Source organism: Eumetopias jubatus, unplaced genomic scaffold (assembly GCF_037043125.1).
Source record: "Eumetopias jubatus isolate StellerSeaLion01/CBP00866 unplaced genomic scaffold, mEumJub1_p1.0 scaffold_3, whole genome shotgun sequence".
Classification (NCBI taxonomy): domain Eukaryota; kingdom Metazoa; phylum Chordata; class Mammalia; order Carnivora; family Otariidae; genus Eumetopias; species Eumetopias jubatus.
In genome coordinates this window covers 28615298-28637066 of record NW_028274809.1, presented here as the reverse complement: position 1 = coordinate 28637066, position 21769 = coordinate 28615298, and the positions used below count along the sequence as shown (strand labels likewise).

Genomic DNA, 21769 nt, shown 5'->3' with positions numbered 1-21769 from the left:
CTAAAATTCTAGCAATGAGAGCACAAGACAGAACAGAAAGCAGAAGAACCAATGTAATTGAATATCGTGCCCTACTCCCCTATAGCCTTATGTGTATAGTGTGCTAACACACCTGCACACACATATACTATATGTACAAGGACAAGGTTATGTAAGTGTATTTAACTGTGTGGGGGGGATGTGCATAGATATAGATTGAGAGAATGAAGCCTTGGGTTATCCTATTTATTTAATTCAATCCCTGCTTGGTCTTATGCAATGACCTCATGGTAAGAATCCGTAAGCTAGTGCTGTCATTACTTTGACAAGAATCTTTCTGATTCCACAATGGAAAATCAGTGATCTCGGAGCTGTGGTTCTAGCTTCTGATGCCACTTCTATTATTAATTGTTTGACATCAGAATTGGACTTCAGCTTACCTTACATAAAATGAGTTATCTAAGTTATAGATGACCTCCAGGTCTAAAATATGTTAAAAATCAAATGACTTCATTGTTCTATAGTGCCTGATTTCCTTCCTTCCTCTTTCCTTCCCTCTCTTTCTTTCTTCTTCTCCTGGTTCTTCTTCTTCTTCTTCTTCTTTTTTTTTTTTGCATTTTCCAATAGGAATTTCTTTGAATACAGTACTCAACAATCACCTCAGAAAAAGTCACATATACTCTGTATTAGCTAGAAATGTGTGTTGAACTACAAATAACAGAACAACCAATTACAGTGGCATAAATGAATTTGGATTTATTTTACTCCCATTACACAAACTGTGAAAGTCAAACATTGCTGGCATTGTCCTTAGTAGAGAATGCACCATCCGATCTGTTGGGAGCCTGACTAGAACAAAAAGGTGGAGGAAGGACAAATTCGTTCTCTGCTTAAGCTGAGACATCCACCTTCTCTTGCCTTCAGATGCCAGTGCTCCTGGTTCTCAGGCCTTGGGACTCAGACTGAGTTACACCACCAGCTTTCTTGGTTCTCCAGCTTGCAGATAGATCACAGGACTTCTCAGACTCCATTGCTGAGGTAATACTTCTCATAAATCTCCTCATATTATCTATATGTATCCTGTTGGTTCTGTTCTCTGGAGAGCCCTGACTGATAGACGTCGGTTCAGGGGCTGGACCACCTCAAGGCTAGCATTTCTGAAACTCTGGCATTTCCATCACACTTGTCACCTCTTGGGTATAAAATGCCCAAAGAGGAGGGAATTGTGGCATCAGGGGGAGCTCCTCCCCTCCACCAGGAAGGCAGAAGTTTTTCCGGAACCATTTCTTCTCTCTTTCTCCACCAGCATTCCTCCACTTAGGTTTCCGTGTCCAGGGAGTGTCATGTGACAGCCTCAGCACCAAAAGAGTCTACCAGAGATCTGTGAACTCAACTTTTACATACAGTTTAGGGGATTCGAAAACCTTCTGAAGCCCATCATGGAAGCCAGCTTCAGGATCCCCGTTTTAATAACTGGGTCACTCTCTCTCTGAACCTCAGCTTTGTAGGGCCTCACTCCTCAGAGAAAAACTGAAATCTGAACAGATTTTTAATAATCTGGTTTGAAGAAACGTCTTGTTTAAACACCAGAGAATCCAATGAGACAACGTATCATAAAAGTGCTTCGCAAACTGTAAAGTTCTCCTTAATATGAAGGCATGTTTTTATTGTGAGAGGCGTGTTTTATTTGTTCTGGGTCACACATCTCGGTTTCCACTTGCGTTGTGTGGGTTTGTGTATGTGTGTGTGTGAGTAGTAAGAGGAGGGCAAAAGAAAAACACAAGCAAGCCAATGCCAGGAGCACACAGAAAATATTTTATTAGTTCCCAGATTGAGAAATGACGAGGAACTTATTTCAATAGTAATCCATGACCCGTCTCAGAGAGCCCACTCGGGCGTCCGTGGCCCCCCAGTCGTGGTAGCGCCTGTAGTCCCCCGGTCTCAGCAGGTACTGCCGCCCCCGGTAGCTGGGCAGCTCGTAGAGGACCCAGCAGCCCTCCAGCACGTGGAGGGAGTGGAGCTCATTGAAGTGGAAGCGGTCCTGAATAGAGGGGCAGTCCTCGGTGAACTCCATCATCTGGCCTCTGTAATCTTCCCTCTCATAGAGTTTGATCCTGTGAGAGCCAGCCTGGCCCATCCAGGGATGGAAAGAGGAGGAAAGCAAGACGTGAAATGGTTGCAACCCATGCATGCAGTCCGGCGCAAGCTATTTTTAGATATATGGTGAGCCTTAACTAATTTTCAATATTTAGATAGTCCCCATTTTCAAAGGCAGAGACTCAGTACTTTTTCAAGACCACGAAGCATGATAGAAAGCATTAAGAAGGAAGTTCCACTCCCTATATTTAAATACTTCCCAGGATGAAATACTAACCATGCTCACCATACCAGAGAGAAGCTCAAACTTTTAACAGCTTATTACTATTTTTGCCATTTTGAAGAGATATTTTTAATTTTTCAAGCATGTGTGTTTGAACAGTAAAGTCAGTTTATGAAATGAATGACCTTGCATTGGGTTTAAGATAAATCTTGGAAAAATAACCAAGGACTCGGATATTTCTGTTTCTGTGGAAAGCAAAATTAAACATCTTAAGTCTTTCAGACAATAATCGGTTCATGTCTAATAATTTAGGAATAGAATGAGGAAAAATGAGAAAGAAAAATCAGTTAAGGCCCAGGACTAATTTTTAAAAAACTTTAGCGTTTTAAAACATATTTGAAATACATGTGGGTATGTGCATAAAATTTCTCTGTGTTTCTCTCCACTGAGAGAAAGTGCTTTTATTGGTATAGGTGGGGTAAACCAAAATATGCAAGTGGGGAGCAAAAGAGAGAGAGAGGTCTTAAAAAAATGGACCCTTGGCAAAAGTTTCTTTTTCAACCCCTATCTGCTCTGTTAACTACCATGTGTTTTTTCACTTAATTATTCTTCTATGGGATATTAGTGGTTTTTCTGCAACTCCACTGTAAGTTACTCCAGAACAGGACCTATAGCTCGTACATGCCCGCGGCAGCCAACACATTCTTAATAAATATTTGTGGATTAATGGGTACCTGGGAACGCTTTGCTTCTGTTTGGGGCCAACCACATGGAGCTACTCTACCATAGCTTGTCTCGTGTCCAAACCCTCAATCATTCGGAATGATCACTACTCCAAATGTTTTAAGTTTTGCTGGAAACTCTCCATTCTGTGTCCCCACAGGGAGCCAGACTCACGTGAGGGATGAGGCGGCAGGAGCGGATGGAGTCGCTGAGGCCCAGCCACTGCTGGTAGTCGGGGTAGTCCCCGCGCCGCAGGAAGTACTGGTGGCCCGCGTAGTTGGGCTGCTCATACAGCATCCAGCAGCCGCTGTCCACGCGGATGGAGTTGCAGCGGCTGAAGTAGGGCTGCAGGTTCGGGTGGTCACAGCTGCACTCGTAGCAGCGGCCCTGGAAGCCGCGGTCCTCGTAGAAAGTGATCTGCAAGGCAAGGGAGGGAAAGGCTCAGAGGCCTGGCCCCAGGCCCCGGCGTGCGGGCCCCCCTCCCGGCCTGCGGCTGCGCTGGGCTCACCTTCCCCATGGCTGGTGGATGGAGGTCAGTGATGGGCCGCCCTGGCGCGCGCGTCTATATAGCAGGAGGGTTGCTGCGTTGGCAGGAACAACACAAAAGGGGCCCGCGGGGTGAGGAGGGGATTTTCGTGTGCTCTTTTTTCTCTTTGCTGTCATAGTCCACGGGGCTCATTGTAGGTTTTGGTCCCTTTCTCTCTGGAGTATTCGGGTTGCTATCACTGGCTGATGCTATTGAGACGGTTTGAAAAAAAAAATAACAAGTAATTTAGAACATTGTTGATTTAATAATAGAAATAGAGCTTCAGCCATTTCATATATAGTCTACACTTTTATTTGTATAGGCTGGGGAAAAACAAAAAAGTGTAAGTCAGGGAGCAAAAAAAAGCAGAGTCTTAACATGGTAAATATAAAATTAATCTGTCAGAACTATCAAGGGACACGTGTGCCACAATATTGAATACAATTGTTAATAGGAAGGAAATGACCTTAATGGAATGTTGAAAATTTCAACTTAGTCCTTTAAGAGAATTTTCTTATTAAAGGGTGTAAGAAATTGGAATGTTTTACCCAGGGAATTCACAGAACTTCAAACATGCAGTATGGTAAGAACAAAAACAAAAACAAAACAAAAAAATCCCAGCAAGCACAGACCTTCAGTATTTGGTCTGAATTTGTTACAGTCTGGAAGTAGACTGAGAATTAGAGGTTTCATCTTGGCTAATTGTAATTCAAAAGGGAGAATAGTTTTAAGAGACTTCATCTCAGAAAGAACTAAAAGGGAAATTTCTAACTTGAATGAGATAAGAAAAAGTTCAACACAAAAATCAATTACCTCTCAGGTTATTATAAAATAAAACCAAATTCCTAAGAAATCCATTTTTAGGAGGAATCTAGATACACCTTTTCCTCGGGGAACAAGAGTACATAAAGCTTTTGACTCAACAGAGATTAATTGCATGAACACAAAGAGGAGCTACAGCAAAAATGGGGAGAGGAAGGAATAAATCTGGAAGCTGAGACTCTAGGAAGACTTTAGAAAGTATTTATTAGCCTGGAAGATAATAGTTTGATGGACTGGAAGGAGCACTGGAGTGGAAGATGACCTATGACTTTAGCCTCTTTCATGTTCAAAGAATTATTCACAGTCCTGTGTTGTCTCATGGAAATACTTTGTCTTGACTTTGGGTCATAAGTCTTTGTAAGTTGGTATTTATAAATAAAACGCCAACTATGTGCAATATGATGATTTCAGTTCTTGTTATCCACTATAGGTAGGCATATGTTTGCAAAATTACTTCCGTTTACGGAGTGGAAAATAAGCTGCCCAAATCAAAAGAATAAAAAAAAAAATCAGTTTAATTAAAAATTTAAAAAACAATAATTAACAAAATAAAATTTTTAAAACTGCCATTTTGCTCAGAGTTGTTTCTGTGGGGAGAGTGTTGATCGATAAAAACAGTAAAACATGAGAAAGAAGCAAATGCAGAGTCCCAGAGAACACTTAGGGGAGCGGGAAGGGGTATGGCTGTGGGGACTGCCACTACCATAGCTGACATGCAATTACAAATTTGGGATACATCTGGAGGGCCACAACAAGGGGACTCTGCGTTTGGTTCTTTCATTGACTAGGAAGAGAAAAGGCTTTATTTCAGCCTGGGGAAAGAAACAGGGAAAAAGAAAAAAAAAAAACAACTCACAGTTTTCATCAAGCTGAAAAATGAATGGCATGGGCCAAAATGTGGCTTGATTTTAACGCTTTACAGAAAATTCCGGGATTGACAAGTGTGTGTTCCACCGAAGCCCCAAGTTACACTTCGTGTGCTGAGTGAGCAGAAGTTAAGACTTGAGAATCCTTACGCCTATAGCCCTGAGGCAGAGTTCTATACAAGCTGCCTGGAATGACTGATGGGGACCGTCTTGGAAGGAGAGTAAGAGGCAAGTGTCAGGCACCCTCATCCTGAGCTCTAGTCTGGCAAGTAACCCTTTGTCACTCCTAAATATTCAGGTGGTTTCAAACAAAGGTAAAGGCAAAAGGCACGAGTTCAGGTTAGAGTTTTGCTGCACGTAGGGTCAAAGATTTCTGTAGCTGCTGTAAATGTCAGTCTATAAAATGAAGTATATAAGAAATACCACTTTCCTTATTTCCTAGAGCTCAAAATATTTTATGAATCTAAGTCTCATTCCACTAGGATGGAGAGAAAATTTCACTGTAGTCATTGCTGGGGTTTCGTCACCTCATGTTTCCAAGCTCCGTGTTTGGGTTCTGTGGGCTTACCATGAGACCAAGGTATCTCATGGGGGGAGAGGGTACACTGGGAACTCCCGGGCTGTCCTCGGTGGTGGCTCTCCCCAGCTTTCACACGAGCATGGAAATGAGAACTGGCAGCTCCGAGGGCTGTGGAACTGGGATGTTATTTTATTTGGCTGGCACAACGTTTAGATGTTCTCCATGATGCTTTGGGATGGTTTGCACTTTCCGCAGCTCACCATACTCTTCATCACTCCTTGTGGTCTTCAAGGAGGTTGTTTTGCTCATGTACATCATCTCTCTGGCCCCTGAAGGTATTGAGCTGCAACCTCAATCAAGAGTCTTCAAACTCTGCTCAGTTTTTGCCAAATGAAAACACTATACAGCAGAACAAATTCCATATTTTATTAGGAACTTGTGTATTTGGGGGTGTTAAAATGTCCTTTTGTAAATGTTCTTTTTTGTTATTGTTGTTAAATAACATTTATGTTATAAATAACATTTATAAAAATGTTATTATTTTTATAAAATAATGTATGAGTAGATGGTGCTTAGTTTTACGATTTTGTTGTTTTGTTTTTAATCTTAAAGGTCCTTGCTTGGCGAAATAAAAGTTGGCAATCCTGTATTGGTCTGTTTAAAGAGAACTGGTCTGGGAAATCTAAAATACTGAGAACCATTTGATTTGATATCATGATTTAAGCCATTTGGTATCATAAGAAATATATAAATAAATATTACTGCATTTGTTTCCCCCAGAAATTTGTCTTGGGATGACTTTAAAGTACTAAATAAAAGTACTTGATAAAAGTGATTACATATGTATTATTTAGTACTTGAGAAGTACTTGACTTTAAAAAGTGATTACATGCTTACTGTTTAGTGTGAGAATTCATATTCTTTCTGTGTAGAGCTCTGTGGTGGTGGGGACAATGCCTTTTATTTGTTTTGGTTGTTTTTTTAATCCCCAGTGCTACATATGGCAGGCCTATGGTAGGTGCTTAGTAAATGGTAGAGATACTAACTCAAAGGAGGTAGGATCTTTGGTGGCTAACAATTGGGCAGTCTATTAAAATTAAAAATATATTGTGCTATCATTGGGCAGTCTCACTTCTAGGTCTCTAGCTTCTAAAAATTATGGTATGTATAGATAAAGGTGTATGTGCAATGATATTCTTTATAGCCTTGATTATAAAAGGAACATTGGACAAGCCCAGTCACCAATGGGTCAATGGTAACACAATCTAGGGAGCCTTCAAATAAGAAATAATGCAGTCATTAGACAGAATAAGGTACTGACCTAGATCTATGTCTGTATCATTTTGCATGTTAAAAGCAAGTTGCAGATTAATATGTACAGCATGATTCCATATTTGCCAATAAGTAAATAAATAAAAAGCATGTTTCATGAGATGTCAATATAAGGAAGGAAAAACTTCAAGAAGGGTGCCCACCAAGTGTAAAGAAGGGTTAGCAATGAAGAGTGGGATCAGAAGGACCCTCTCTTCTTTCTTTATAGAATTTGTAAAGTAGTACGATTATAGGAGGTTTTACTTTGGAGGAAAAACTTTAAAAATAAATTAACTCTCCACTGATGAAAAGATTTTTAATTTTTTTTTTTTTTTTTTAACTTGTAGGGCTTTGCTTGTGAGCAAGCAGATTTTCAACTTCAGTTGAAGTCTATTTAAGTGCGCCTGGGTGGCTCAGTCTGTTAAGCGTCTGCCTTCAGCTCAGGTCATGATCCCAGGCTTCTGAGATTGAACCCCATGCTGGACTCCCTGCTCAGTGTGGGGCTTGCTTCTCCCTCTCCCTCTGCTCCTCCCCGCTGCTTGCTCCCTCTCTCAAATAAACAAACAAACAAACAAAATCCTTAAAAAAATCAAAGTCTATTTAAAATATTAACATATATCTCATTAATTTATCTGAACTAGCTGCACTTCACGTAGGGTTTGGTCCAGGGGATATATTGGCCAGGGGTGCACTCAGGTCAGGAGGCATTTTAGAGTAGGAGGGGGGATCTTCAACCGGTCCAAGAGTATGGCAATGTCCAATGGCAGCTTTGACATTAGTTACGTCATCCTGGGCTCAAAAGTAAACAATACTACAATTTCCTTATGTAGTCTAATCAGGCTTTTTGCCAGGTGGGCTTCTCCTCACTGCTCATCTGTGACCCTCGATGGCTTCCAGTCACCTGCTGGGTCCGAAGGAAGCTCCTGGAATGCTGTTCCTCAGGGCCCTCAACTGACTGCCTCCCTTCTCACCAGTCAGTCACCTTCTCCCATCTTGCTTGTGTTGGCCTCCTTTTCTTTCTTACACAGGCTACCTCCTCTTTCTACCCCTACTTCTGAGCCTGTTTTGGACTCATTCTACCTTGCGGAGCTTCCGGAACTGACCCCTCCCCACTTATTCGCTCCTCAGCCTTTAACAGGGAGCATTTACAGGTGGATTAATTGGCACAACAGTGAAAGAAAAACAGAAGTCAGCAATTGCCAACAATACAGACTAAATACTTTATTAGGTTCCAAATTGAGAAAATGGTAGTGTGAACCTATTTTAGTATAAATCCACCACCCTCCGCAAAGAGCCTGCCTTAGCCTCCGTGGCCCCCCAGTCGTGGTAGCGCCTGTATTCTTGGGGTCTCAGCAGGTACTGCCGCCCCCGGTAGTTGGGCAGCTCGTAGAGGACCCAGCAGCCCTCCAGCACGTGGAGGGAGCGGACCTCACTCAGGTGGAAGCGATCCTGGATGCAGGAGCAGTCCTCGCTCAGCTCCATCATGAGGCCTTTGTGGTCCTCTCTCTCATACAGCCGCAGCCTGTGGGAGCTTGTCTGCCCAGTCCACCGAGAGAATGAGAGGAAAAAGCAACCAAACAACAAATGAACTTGGTAGGTTGAGGCATGAGATCACCCACGTAAAAACCCGAGACCCTGACGTTGCTGAGTATGCCGTGCATGGAGCTGTGTTCTACTGGCATTTAATACATGCTTGCCTTCTCACCTTTTATTTCATATCTAGGAAATGTAAAATTTAAGAGGTTCAAAGTCTGGGTTAGTGTCCATCAAGAATTCAAATATCTTGCCTCCTCATTCCCTAATTTCCATTAATTCCTAGGTGATAAGTCAAATGTATATCTTGGGGGGGGGGATGGAAAGTATTTTGACTGATATTCTTTTAATAAGAGTATTATCTTTTTTTAGAATAATATGAGTGTTATCTCGCAAATTTATATTCATATAAATTTATAACTAAAGTTGGACTTTTAAAAATCACATACTTCAGTGAAAATTAGCTTAAATAGTCACTTGGAACCAGAATTCAACTGCTTTCCCAAATTAAGGCAACTACCTTTTTCCAAGGTTGGACACAAACTCTGAATAGCCTCTGTTAACAAGAGAGTTTCCATTTTTTGCTAGTCTGTAGTGGAACCCATCTAAGTCATTCAGCATCAATTCTTTACTATTAATTAAAATTACAATTTTACAATTTTACGTTTTTAAAATGAATCTGTTCACAATACAGCCGTCTTATGTCCAACCAGCTTCCCATTGGCACGTTTTGTTCTCTGTCCCACTATGAGAGTACACTAGTTACAGACAACTTTGTAATGGACGTAACGGTAGCAAAAATTAACAATAAAACGGACCCTTCCCATAAGTGACTTCTTCTTGTATGCTCTGCTGTTTTTGTGCATTTCTCTATCTGGGCTTAGGCAGTAGTTCAAGCCCACTCTACCCCTTAGGTGCTTTTAAAGGAAAACCCTCCCTCACCCTCACTGCCATCACTAATCCGGTGAGGACCGGCAGGCAGGCGGATGGAAATCAGGTGGCGCTCACCTGGGGGATGAGGCGGCAGGAGCGGATGGAGTCGCTGAAGCCCAGCCACTGCTGGTAGTCGGGATAGTCCCCGCGCCGCAGGAAGTACTGGTGGCCCTGGTAGTTGGGGCGCTCGTAGAGCATCCAGCAGCCGCTGTCCACGCGGATGGAGTTGCAGCGGCTGAAGTAGGGCTGCAGGTTCGGGTGGTCACTGCTGCACTCGTAGCAGCGGCCCTGGAAGCCGCGGTCCTCGTAGAAGGTGATCTGCAAAGGAAGAGTGATTCCCAGTTAAAGCAGTGGCTCCCAACGGATCTGGCAGAGAGGCATTTTTTTTTTTTTTTCTTTTTACTTAACTCGCATCCCGCTCACCTTCCCCATGGCTGGTTGACACCGGTGTGCGAGTTCAGTGTGATGGGCCGGCAGCGCCGCGGGTCTATATAGCAGGAGGGCTGCTGTGTTGGCAAGAACAACACAAAAGGGGCCCCCGGCGGTGAGTAAGGGGATTTTATGGATCCCTTTTACGTGCCGCATTCAGTGGAAATGCCTGTGGAGTTTGCCCTCATTCTCTGGTATATTCTAACGCTGTTCTGGATGCGTCCTAGTTGAGTCCCTAGACTTGCTTTTATTTGGATTCTTCGTGTTTTCTAAATTTATCAGCACATCAATCTGAACTTTTGACCCGAAATTCATGTCTCTACTGATATGATTCCATTCTGCTCCATGTATTTTCTGGGGGAAAATCTATGCCTTTATAGAAGTGCTCCCCAGTTCCAGGGGCTGTCTGTGATGTAGAATGCCACAAACACTTGATGGCAGAGGTCACTGTAACTTAATTTTTTTTTCTTTATACGATTTGCCAGTCTAGTGCAGGACACAGATCTGGATTCTGATCTTTGCTAGTTTTGATTGTGGTGACCTGATGCTTTAAGACATAGCTACTAACTCCTCCTTGGGTGGGTCTATCTCATGTACTAGAAATCAGCCCTGGACGTCAGCTTGTGATAGGAACCAAGGGGAAAGTTTCTCTGGTCTTTGGGTCCCAAGCTGAGAAATGTTTGCTTTTTTGGAGTGCTTTCCCTTTTCCAGGGTTGGGGGGAGGCAGTAAAACTTTGTAAACTCAGAATGTTCACTTAGTAGCCACATGAACTTGGCAAGCCATATAGACTCCCGGAGCCTGAGTTATTTCATAGTACTTATATCATGGGATATAGTAAGTTGAAAAAGAAAGAAGGAAAAAAACAAAGAGAGGTATGCGCATTCAGAAGCTGGCCTGGCATTCAGAGCTAAGCCATGTTATTCCTCTGTTAGACATAAACAATTTCCCAGAATACCAACTTCAGGCAAGGTTACTCTGAGACTCTGATGCAATGAGACAAAATACGGCCACTTCATAATTTTGTCTAAGCACAAGCAAAAACAAAGTTACCGTGCCACCCACACAATTCCAAACACCCCCTCTCTCAGCCCAGATGATTAACTGCTCCTTCTTTATCAACTGCAGCTTTATCCTTCTAGGCTCCCCTCCCCATGAGTAGATTTATTGAGATATCCAATCATAAAATTACCCCCATGTTCTGACAACATCCAGTTTAGAGTGAAGCCCTGCTCTTTTAGGCTCTTCTCAAAGTCACCGAACCAAAGTACAAATCCTATAACAATATCCTTTGCTAACACCCTTTGCTGAGGCTCCCCATGCTTCCTCTTAACAAGTACAGAACCCAGCTTGCTTTGTGACAGGTGTTCGGGTGGTCTTTGGCTGAAGGACATTGACATGAGTCAATGGATTATGTGTATAATGTGTTTGGCATATACTTGGCACAAATGAGCACTAAGTAAATGTTCGGTGTTAGTAATAGTGCGACATTGCTAAGGAGGACGTCAGCCTATTTATCTCTCTCAAACATAGTCAGTCCTCTCAAAGATGCTTGAAAAATGTCTCTGCTATGAAGCCACTTTTTGGTTAAAAAAAAAAAAAGTAGACATGGAGGGTACTTTAGAAATCATCCAGTGGCTTTCAAACTCTAGTGTGCATAAAGAAGTGTTATTAAAACTGCAAATTGCCAGGTCCTACCCTCTCTCAAGATTTCGTATTATTAGATGCCAGGGAAGACCCGGGAATCTGTAGTTCGAACCAGCACCAAATCGTTCTTGGATCAAACTTTAAAAAACACTAGTCTGGTTTCCTCTTTTTTTTTTTTTTTAATTTTGGTAAGGAAAGCATGGTTTAGGCATCCCCAGCTAATGTTTTATTAGCACTTACACATTATTTTCCTTAAACATGCAGGCAGAAGAACTCTCTGCTTTGTTCTACAAAGTTTTATATGCACATAATGAGAGAATCAAAGCAGAAATACCAGCACTTAAATGATAGTGCTGATTAGACAGGAAAGGAGGCGAAGGGCTTAGAAAATGCAGAGTACTAAACTTTAGTCTTGTTTTTTTCCATATCTTTCTCTTTCTTTCCTGGGACTCCTGTGTTCCCTTCCTTTGCCTACCTCCCCAGTCTCCCCTCCCCATCACCCTGCCCTGCAGCTGCCTTGCTTAGACTCTCATCATATCTCAGCTGGACTGTCCACAGTCTCCGGACTCTGTCCAGTCTTGCCTTCTTCCAAACTGCATTCTGCCAGCATGCCAGGGTGAGCAGAATCAGAACACATCAAGTCATGTCACTGCTCTGGACTGAATGTTTGTGTCCCCTCCAAACTCATATGCTGAAACCCTCGTCCCCACTGTCATGATGTCTGGAGATGGGGCCTTGAGAGATAACTAGGTCCTGAGGGTAGAGACATCATGATAAGACTCGTGTCCTTAGACACTGGAAGAGATGGGAAAGAGCTTGCTTCCTGTCTCTGGGTGAGGGCACAATGAGAAGACAGTCTGCAAACAAGGGAGCTGGCTCTCACCAGACACTGGATCTACTGGCACCCTGATCTCCGACTTCCCAGCCTCCAGAACTGTGCGAAAGAAATGTTTGTTTGAGTCATCCAGTCCATGGTATTTTTGTTATAGCAGCCTGAACTATGACGGCCACTCACCTGCTTGAAACCCTTCACTGGCTCCCATTGCCTCCAGAATCAAGTACTGGTTCCTTAGCATGGCACACTTGACCTGAGATCCTCTGTCTTCAGACTTCCCCATGGGTCACATCGAATCACTTGTTTCCCAATGCACAATGTTATTTTCACATTTCTCATTTACCCCCCGAGTTTTACTGAGATATAATTGAAATATTACATTGTTTAAGTTTAAGGTATACAACATGCAGATTTGATATATTTATATATTGCAAGGGGATTAGCACCATAGTGTTAGCTAACACCTGCATCACCTCACATAATTAATATCTGTGTGTGTGTGGAAACATTTAAGATCTTCTTTCTTAGCAAATTTCAAGTATATAATACGGTATTATTACCTATACACATTATGCTGTACATTGGTTACCCAGAACCTATTCATTTTAAAGCTGGAAGTTTATGCTATCCTTCTCCTGTTTTTTAGTATACTGATCCTTCTCACTGAGATATCAGTTCTGCATTTTTCACCCAGAGAGAGGTTCATCTCAGGTATCAATTCCTCTGTAAAGATTTTCTTGAACCTCTTCTAATCTTCCAGGCTGAATTTAATACTGCCAACTTGGCTCTATCAAGCATCTTGCTCATACCACTCTAATGGTAATTATTACTTATCTAACTATTGTGTATAGACATCAGTTTCTTAAAATAAATGAGGGCGGCCCCTTTCTGGGCAGGAACTATTCCATCTTTATTTCTGTATTCCCACTAAGTGGCAAAATGAACTGGCACATAAAGGCTACTCAGTAAATGCCTGGAGGATATGAATGTTACTCCCTAGTCTGAAATCCATTGTTGTAATAGTCTATGGGACCTATTTTGAATGCTCAGCACAACTGGCATACACAGTCACATCAAAGTTCAGTATTTGCAACTTTCAATGTGTAGGATGACACAAGCACTCTGCATTTGATCTATTTAATGGGCCTTTATAACAAGGGAGATGAGTAAGCAAAAGAGAGAAAACAGGAATGTTGTGTTCTCCCCAAAACCTTCTGTTCCTTGGTAATTCTGTCAAATTTTTGTGTTTCCTGAGATGTCAAATTAATACTACAACAGCAGTGGCCAATTTCAGAGTGTTCCTGGTGCCTCAGGTCCAGCCAGCAGTTGACCTTAACATCCACCTTCCTGCTTCCTAGTAACTAATGTAGCTTTTGTATCATCCACAAGCTCCATTAAATGAGATAAGGTCATTTGGTTGGCAGCTACATAGACCAAAGTATCCCAAACAAGGAGGCTGGGTGAGATACCAAGGATCACCATCGTAGCACCAGCCTCTGGTTCTCTTTCTCAGCTTGTGTTTTGTGACTGACCAATAGATGACAAGAAGATAGGGAGAGGGCAACCAATGATCTACCTCTGCTTAACTCCTACGGCATTGCATTTGGATCAAACTGGCTCTCGTGTGAAAAGCAGAACATCTCTTCTCGTTTAAGCAACAGGTGGTTGTGATTGTCATTTTTGCTTTAACAAACCCACAAGAAGCTTTGAACCCCTAAAGTCTGGAAGGGAGGGAATAAGACAATAGCAACCTCAGGACCTAACCCCGGGGCATCAGGGCAGGATAACCGGAGAGGGAGGCCATAATGAGGAGCACCCTTTGAGCGTGTAACACAATATAGCAGTTCGTGGCACTTCTTTATGGAATGACTTCAGTTTCTTTGCTGGGTGGGTCTTATATAGGGTTAGATTGACCAGAAGACATTATAGGTTCAAAGGGAGAAAAGAGGGATAAAGGGAAGGAAAAGATTTAGAATCTGGTGCTCACTTTGGCAGCATGCGTTCTAAAATTAGAGTGATACAGAGGAGATTTAGCATGGCTCCTGCACAAGGATGACATGTAAATTCTTGAAGCAGTCCATATTAAAAAAAAAAAAAGATTTAAAATCTGGACTCATTATGAAGTAGGATATACAGGAAATACTGGTGTATATAAGGTATACAGGCTGACCCTGGGGTTATCTTGACTTGTTTTTTCATCTTCATGGGGAAAAGGTTAGGAGGAATCCTGTAGGGTATCTATCCCTTCTCCCATTCCTCTCTTGGAGGCTGCTTCCATCTCAGACCTTTTCACCTCTTTGAGGTTCCAGCAGGTACTTTTGAGAGAAGAGAGAGAGAAGGAGGAAGCATAGGTGAGGAGTTAGTTTGGTCGTATTCCTCCTCTGCTCACCCCCCACCGTTACCTCCCTCTGTTGATTGTTTTTAATGCTGGGATTAGAGGGAGGATATCATTTTCTTTGCCTCTTCCCCAGTGATGGAAACACAATTTTCTTTTTTTTTTTAAAGAATTTATTTATTTATTTGACAGAGAGAGAGAGACAGAGCAGAAGCAGGGGGAGAGGGAGAAGGAGAAGCAGGCTCCCCGCTGAGCAGGGAGCCTGATGCGGGACTCCATCCCAGGACCCTGGGATCATGACCTGAGCAGAAGGCAGACGCTTAACCAACTGAGCCACCCAGGCACTCCTGGAAACACAGTTTTCAAGAACAGAAACTTGATCAGTGGCATCCAGGATCTCTAATTTTATGTGCTTTGGGTTCAAGTGTTTCAGGATCATTTCCATGTCTGAAGTCTGCGATTTCATGCCTACCAAGCAAATAAAGTAAAATTCAGCACTGCAAGAAGCTTTTGGCTTTCCAGTTTATGTCTGATATGTTACTACTGGCAAACAGAGAACTCTGGCTAACGTCTCCAGGAAGCCACCACTAGTGTTGGGAGTTTAAAGTTTGAAGAACTGGGATTTAGGAATAATTAATACCAAATAATTCAAGAATCTGATTATTTTCCAGGGAAAGAACTCTTATAAATAGCTTAACCACGTGCAACCAGTTAGCCTTGAACACTCCTGGTTCATGCCTCTTGCCCTGATGTAATCTCTAATAGCACATGCTTTCGCTCTCAAAAATGACTCAGGTCAAGCAACAAGTTAGATGCTTGTTCCGTTCAGGAGTCACGTGGATGGTAGATATGGAGCCCTGGAAAGCATGGGATGGAAGGAGACTATAAAAAATAAACACCCATGTGGGTACAGCTAAGAACAGAGGAGAGAGGAGCAAGAATGAGAAAGAAGACCAGGCCACCTAGCAGCAGGTTGGAGCTTACAGACTGTTTATAGCATGGCCATGTAATAATGAATTTGATATTGTTGTACTGCTGTGATCTAAACTCCTCCCACAATCTCTGTAATGAAGCTGGCTGCACGCATGAATGCTTTATGTGAGAGATGGTTCAGGAGCTCCAGGAGAAGGAGCTATGTCTCCCACCTGAGTTGGTGAGACACATGGAGTGGGTCACATGGGGGAGGACAAGATGACTCATTCAATGACAAGGCAGGAGTTCAGAGTGGAGGGTGACTGGGGAAAGCATCAATAACTCATTCCCTTTCCAGAATCACAAGAGACATGGAGTACGTATGTGTCAGAGAATGTGGGTACACAAGTCTCCCGCTCCATGTGAGATGACATTTCAGCCATTTCATTAGAATCTCAAAGAATGGGGTACTTTAGATGGCTTTTGACCTGAAACCATCAGCTTCATTGTCAAACTTTGTAAGAAACAGACCGAAGAACCATATTTAATTACTGCAGGGTGTTTTAGGGATGTTGTTTGCTCAGTGCCCTTTTTACTAGGACCTACACGAAGACTTTCTTTGAGGTTTCAGTACTGGGAACAGTTAGGCTAATCTTGGATAATTAGTTTATTTGTCTCATGGGCTCTCGTAGTTATGGAACTGATCTTGTTTCCCCTTTGTCTTGGCTGCTGGATTCAAATCTGGCTTTACCTACAACCCACAAAGTGTCTTAGAACGTGGGACTTGGACTCGACCTTTGCTTCTGGAAGATAAACATCCCCAAAGGAAACACATATACAGTCAAACAAATGTCTCCAGAAAATGTCAATTCCTTGTTCTCTATTTAGTATTGCTTTCCAGGTATAGTCATAATTCTTTACTTCCTATTGAAGAGACAGGAGCCTGAGTTTCCCTATGTGCATATGGTTTTTGGTAGAAATCCTGAAATTCTTCTATAAAAGAGACAGTGAATCCTATTTGGACTGAAAATCTCCTGGAGGAACGAGGTATTGACATGGAATTGGCAGCCGTTAGAAGGAGAAAGAATGCAAGAGGGGAGGGCGACCAGTTTGCTCGTTTGTTTTTAAAACTAAAGGAAGGGTCTAGATGCTAAGATGACTTTCCTCATTAGCTAAGATTTGGACTATATAGAAAAGATGGTGGAGATAACCTACAAGGATAACCTGAGATGTTACAACCAGTACTAATTTAACATTGTAGCTGCAAATTTATCCTTTTAAGACTAACCATAAATGTCTTTAGCCCAACTGAATTGAACCTTGAGTCTACATGGTTTAGTCTCTAAAAGAATGCTGGCAATGATATCCTTTACTTTATCCCCCTTATAAGACATCGTTTCCCATTATGAAAACGTTTGTCATTATGTTGGGTTAAGTGCCATTATTGCTTACTAAGACCTAATAGATTAAAAAAAAAAAAAAAAAAAAAAGCAGGACTCTGTAGTGCCAGAAACACAAGCTAAATATTTTATTGCATTCTAAAGGAGGAAAGTGGAGAACATAAATACTTTAGTAAAAATCCATTACTCGTCTGAAAGAACCAACTTTGGCGTTCATGGCCCCCCAGTCGAGGTATCTCCTATACTCCCCGGGCCTCAGGAGGTACTGCTTTCCCCTGTAGCTGGGCATCTCATAAAGGACCCAGCAGCCTTCCAGCACATTGAGGGAGTGGATTTCATTGAGATGGAAGCGGTCCTGAAGAGAGAGACAATCATCTGTGATCTCTGACATTTGTCCTCTGAAGTCATCTCGCTCGTAGATCCTCATTCTGAATGTGCCGGCGTGCTGAGGAGGCAGACAGAAAAGAAAAGATAAATGAGCACAAATGGAGAGAAATTAAAGTTCTAGCCCCTATACCTCCCTGGCCCCACCAACCCAGAAGTTCCTGGAGTCTGGGTTTGCTTCCAGAACAATCACATTGCAGTGTTAAAAAGCCTTCCTGCCTCCATCACCCCCGGCCCTTCCGGGCCTCTAACGATTTCTGGGCAATGCTAGGGAAAGACTTTGGCAGCCCTTCCGTGCTATCTACCCGGCTCTGTTCTTGGCAGCCAAGGTTGGTCTCAAATAAAATTGATCACGTTATTAGAGAAGGTCCTTCTCGAAAGAGAAAAGTGTAAGTCATCAGAAAGCAAAATCCCATTTGATATAGTACTCTGGCTAAAAAGGAATCAACATTTAGCTATTTTCTCTAAGACCAATGTTTTGGTTTTGCATACACCATAGAACATAAGATTATTGAGCTCTTGTAAAAAAGAAGACGACACATTTTCTTTGTTTTTATTGCCTCAGTGTCACTTCAGATTTCAACCTATCTGACCCTTAAGCTTCCTTTCTGGTCTAGTCACTCACCATCTTCATTTCCCTCAGCAGCAAAAATCATCTCCATTGAGCTCTGGATGACACTCTACCCCATGCCTCCCACACTCCAGCACATTCTTCTGAGAACTGTGCAAATTACTCTCTAGGAAATACTGATTCTCAAACTTTCATTTTGGAGTTGGCCTTTCCTCTAATAATAAAAACCAGAAGACAATAGAAAAGTGAGCCAAAGCAAGCAAGCGTATTTTACCAATTAAGTAGTCCCAGATTGCATCTAGAAGCTTTGATATATTATTTCTGAGTGGATACCACTTCGAATGACGACTTTAGTAAGCTCTATCTTAAACACATGGCAACTTCTGTTTTCCCTCTGTCCTGCCTTTTCTCAATTAGGCTTTGGCTTTTTAATTTTTGTAGTTACATTTAAAATATAAACATTTGGGAACATGTGAGTAAAAGTGCAAGCACCACAGAGCTCATGAAGAATGGCTTCCCCTCTGAGACCTCCTTCTGGAATGGACTGCAGGCTGTAGGCTCAGTCTCAGTTTCTGCTTTCTGGTTGGAATGATATGGTTGAAGAATGGTATCTGTTCATGGCTTTCACTTCCGAAGAGACCAGAGACGAGGACAGAGGCATACTCACCTGGGGAATGAGGCGGCAGGAGCGGATGGAGTCGCTGAAGCCCAGCCACTGCTGGTAGTCGGGGTAGTCCCCGCGCCGCAGGAAGTACTGGTGGCCCTGGTAGTTGGGGCGCTCGTAGAGCATCCAGCAGCCGCTGTCCACGCGGATGGAGTTGCAGCGGCTGAAGTAGGGCTGCAGGTTCGGGTGGTCACTGCTGCACTCGTAGCAGCGGCCCTGGAAGCCGCGGTCCTCGTAGAAGGTGATCTGCAAAATGGAAGATGTGGGAGCGTGAGGCGATTGGCCCCCCTGCTGAAGAGGCTGCGCCAGGACCAATCCTGAGCCTCAGGTACCCGGCACTCACCTTCCCCATTTTGGAGCAAGCGAGCAGGAGGTGTTGGCTGGGTGCTGTGTGGGACGAGGGGGAGTGCCGCTGTATATATAGCAGCCCTGACTGCTGCCTCCGCAGGAAATCACACAAAAGGGGCCCATTTCGGTGAGTAAGGGGATTTGCCAGCTCCCCGCTCCTCCTCCCCCTGGTCATTGGGTGTAGCTGAATGGTTTACTCTCATTCTTTCTGGTAGGTTCGGGTTGTTCTGATTCACTAAAACTGTTGTTGCCACCAAAATGAAAAGAGTCTTTACTCTTTTAGTTGAGCAAGATGATGAGCGAAATTCTATCCCCGTGCTTTTATTTTGTCACCTACTCTGCTTAATTGACTCCTCAAAGGTAATTAAACTAAGTGATGTAGTCTGCTCCAAGACTGGTGGGTTTTTTTTTTAACTTTTATTAAAAATCAGAATTTAAATAATAAGGAATCTTAAGGAAGAGGGAATCAAGTGAAATAATCTGTGAAAGTGCTTTAGAAAGCAAAAAGCTTAGTTCAAATTCAAGATTGTGTGGTCATCATTGTTGTTATTTTGGGGTCTATCTTGAGTAAAATTGTTACTTGACTGGAAATTTGTAGGCTCCTGGAGGCTGGGAATTCTCTCTTATTCCTTTCTGCCTCTGTGCCTAGAGCAGAGGGTTGGCATATAGTAGACCCTCAATACTTGGCTTTGACCTGAAAGAGAGCAAACAGCTAAGGCCTTCCTCCCCTCCCTCACAACTCCCGGAGAGCCTAAATCCTTCCTTCTGCTGGTGGCTGCCCAGAATACTGCTTGCTTTTTTTTGTCCCTGCCCTCCTTCAGCATCCTAAGATCTTTCTTCCTCATCTCCATTACAGACTCTTGCCCACTTGATAAGGGTGGTTTGAGTTAGTGTGAGGAGTAATGTAGAAACCCTCAAAATACCAATGGCCTACCTACTTCCTCAGACTTTTGAGATGCTGGAGAGCACCCCAAACCAGATGACAGAGCCTCCCGATTGTATGAATTTCACAGTGTGGTATGGGGACCCCTGAAGTCCCTGAGACACTTTCAAGAGGTTCATAAGATCAAAACAGTTTTCATAACAATACCAAGATGTTACTGACCCTTTTCGCTCTTATTCTTTTACAGGTGTACAGTGGAGTTTTTCCAGAGGCTGTAGGACATTAAAGAGACTTGTAAAAACATAAAACAATTCCAATCTTTCCGTTAATTGTTTTTGCTTTGGAAAATACAGTTATTATTCATAAAAATATGTTATTTATGTTAATATGTAATAGGCTTACCACCTAAGGCCTTGAGTCAGAGGCCTATACTCAGACTTCTCAGTTGTCTAGCCAGCTTCCAATGTTAGCCCATCAGGGATCTGGACTGGGTCAGGTAGGGGGGTGAGTGGTACTTTCATGAACTGTACCACTGGTTGGTGGAGGAGTAAGCACTAGCAAGTGACACTAACTGTGACCACCTACGCTGCCTGTCCCATGCCTTGCTTTCACAGTGCTTCCTCTAAAGTTATTTTTCTTCCCAGTACTTATAAATACCATGATATTATTGAATAGGCATCATTTGTGGAGAACACATTCAGGTATCCAAGCCTACACCCATTTGCAGGCACTTTTGCAGTTTCTGTTACTGTTTGTGTCATCTTGGGAAAATGACTTAACTTCCCTAGGCTTCAGTTTCCCCGTTTATAAAATAGGAGTGATGATGAAAATCAAATGCGATAATGAACTCAAAAGTGCATGATAAATTGTAAAGTAATACCAGTGGTAAAAAATATAATTCATATTTTAATAAGTGCTAAAGATGGTAATATTGATAGAATTTCATGGTACATCGATCAAAAATAAATATGAATGTGTTTCTGGGTTTCGACCCCATAGTGTCTACACTTTTGCTTATTGTATGGAGGCTAAATGTGATCTATGGATAATATCATATATTGAAATGCTTTGGTCTAATTTAGCAAAGATTTTCTGTTTGGTAATTTTGATTTCACAATCAAATGATGACTACCATTTGTGTGTGATCTTGAAGCAAGATGCCAAGAAGAGGAATAACACAGTGAGGGTTGTGCAGTCAGAGCAGATAGAGTCCTGTTCACCCACTGCTGGTAGCAGATGCCCCAGCCCAGCACATGCAGCTCTTGCTGTCCACTTGCATGTGCCAAGTTGCCGCAGCTAAGGCAGGACTGCAGGTTGGAGTGGTCACTGCTGTGTGCATAGGAGGTAATCTGCAATGAACATGCCTACAGTAAGGGAAATCCCCCCAAGAACACATTAACATGAGTTCATTGACAAGACCCTGTTCTACACCCATCCACGCTAGTGAACTGCAGCTGCAGAAGCAAGACTCATCATCAGCATAACAGAGGCTCAGGTATGCATGCTTATGTGCATATGTGTGCACATTTCCTATCCGTCAGGTGATTTAGGCCTGATTTGGCTGACAGTAGAATTGTGCCTTTTTTCTCATTTCTATATCACCAGTGCAGTCTTTTTAATGTGTTTGACTTTTATTCTTTATTACATTATAGCTGTTAAAGTGCTTTGGAGGTCTTTGAAGCAGCGTGGAAGAGGAAAGTTGATATATAAAGGACAAGTCAGAAGAAGTGTCCCTGCTCTCATTATTTGATTAAACTTTATTATGTTTAAGTAGAGAAATAATAGGAATAGACATAATCCACACTGAAAACTGTGGGAACGTTTGTTTTA

The 21769-nt window shown here is 42.5% G+C and overlaps 3 protein-coding genes and 1 non-coding gene across 6 annotated transcripts; 1 reads left to right on the top strand and 3 right to left on the bottom strand.

The window, feature by feature from the left end:
- Nucleotides 1–1834: 1834 nt before the first annotated feature.
- Nucleotides 1835–3539, bottom strand: LOC114215962 (gamma-crystallin D). The gene is made up of 3 exons (XM_028112190.2): nt 3531–3539; nt 3197–3439; nt 1835–2107 (listed from the first exon to the last, which is right to left on the bottom strand). The coding sequence occupies exons 1-3, from the start codon at nt 3537–3539 to the stop codon at nt 1835–1837; spliced, it is 525 nt and encodes a 174-aa protein (XP_027967991.1).
- A 4791-nt stretch (nt 3540–8330) lies between these two features.
- On the bottom strand, nt 8331–9965 carry LOC114215961 (gamma-crystallin C). Of its 2 annotated transcripts, XM_028112188.2 has the most exons (4): nt 9957–9965; nt 9609–9851; nt 8757–8759; nt 8331–8603 (listed from the first exon to the last, which is right to left on the bottom strand). In XM_028112188.2, the coding sequence occupies exons 1-4, from the start codon at nt 9963–9965 to the stop codon at nt 8331–8333; spliced, it is 528 nt and encodes a 175-aa protein (XP_027967989.1). The 2 variants fall into 2 exon arrangements, with proteins under 2 accessions (XP_027967989.1, XP_027967990.1); XM_028112189.2 differs by lacking the exon at nt 8757–8759.
- A 4456-nt stretch (nt 9966–14421) lies between these two features.
- On the top strand, nt 14422–14529 carry LOC114216023 (U6 spliceosomal RNA). The gene has a single exon (XR_003610670.1). It is a non-coding gene; the product is annotated as a U6 spliceosomal RNA (small nuclear RNA).
- Nucleotides 14530–17258: 2729 nt separating this feature from the next.
- Nucleotides 17259–19060, bottom strand: LOC114215960 (gamma-crystallin B). Of its 2 annotated transcripts, none has more exons than XM_028112187.2 (3): nt 19052–19060; nt 18698–18954; nt 17259–17517 (listed from the first exon to the last, which is right to left on the bottom strand). In XM_028112187.2, the coding sequence occupies exons 1-3, from the start codon at nt 19058–19060 to the stop codon at nt 17259–17261; spliced, it is 525 nt and encodes a 174-aa protein (XP_027967988.1). The 2 variants fall into 2 exon arrangements, with proteins under 2 accessions (XP_027967988.1, XP_027967987.1); XM_028112186.2 differs by having other exon boundaries at nt 17259–17534; nt 18712–18954.
- Between the last annotated feature and the right edge of the window lie 2709 nt (nt 19061–21769).

Excerpts from the sequence above, each read along its gene's own strand:
- LOC114215960 (XM_028112186.2), bottom strand. Across the intron at positions 17,535-18,711 it reads CCTGCCGCCTCATTCCCCAG|CACGCCGGCACATTCAGAAT; the intron begins GTGAGTATGCCT and ends CTGCCTCCTCAG.
- LOC114215962 (XM_028112190.2), bottom strand. Across the intron at positions 2,108-3,196 it reads CCTGCCGCCTCATCCCTCAC|GCTGGCTCTCACAGGATCAA; the intron begins GTGAGTCTGGCT and ends TGGATGGGCCAG.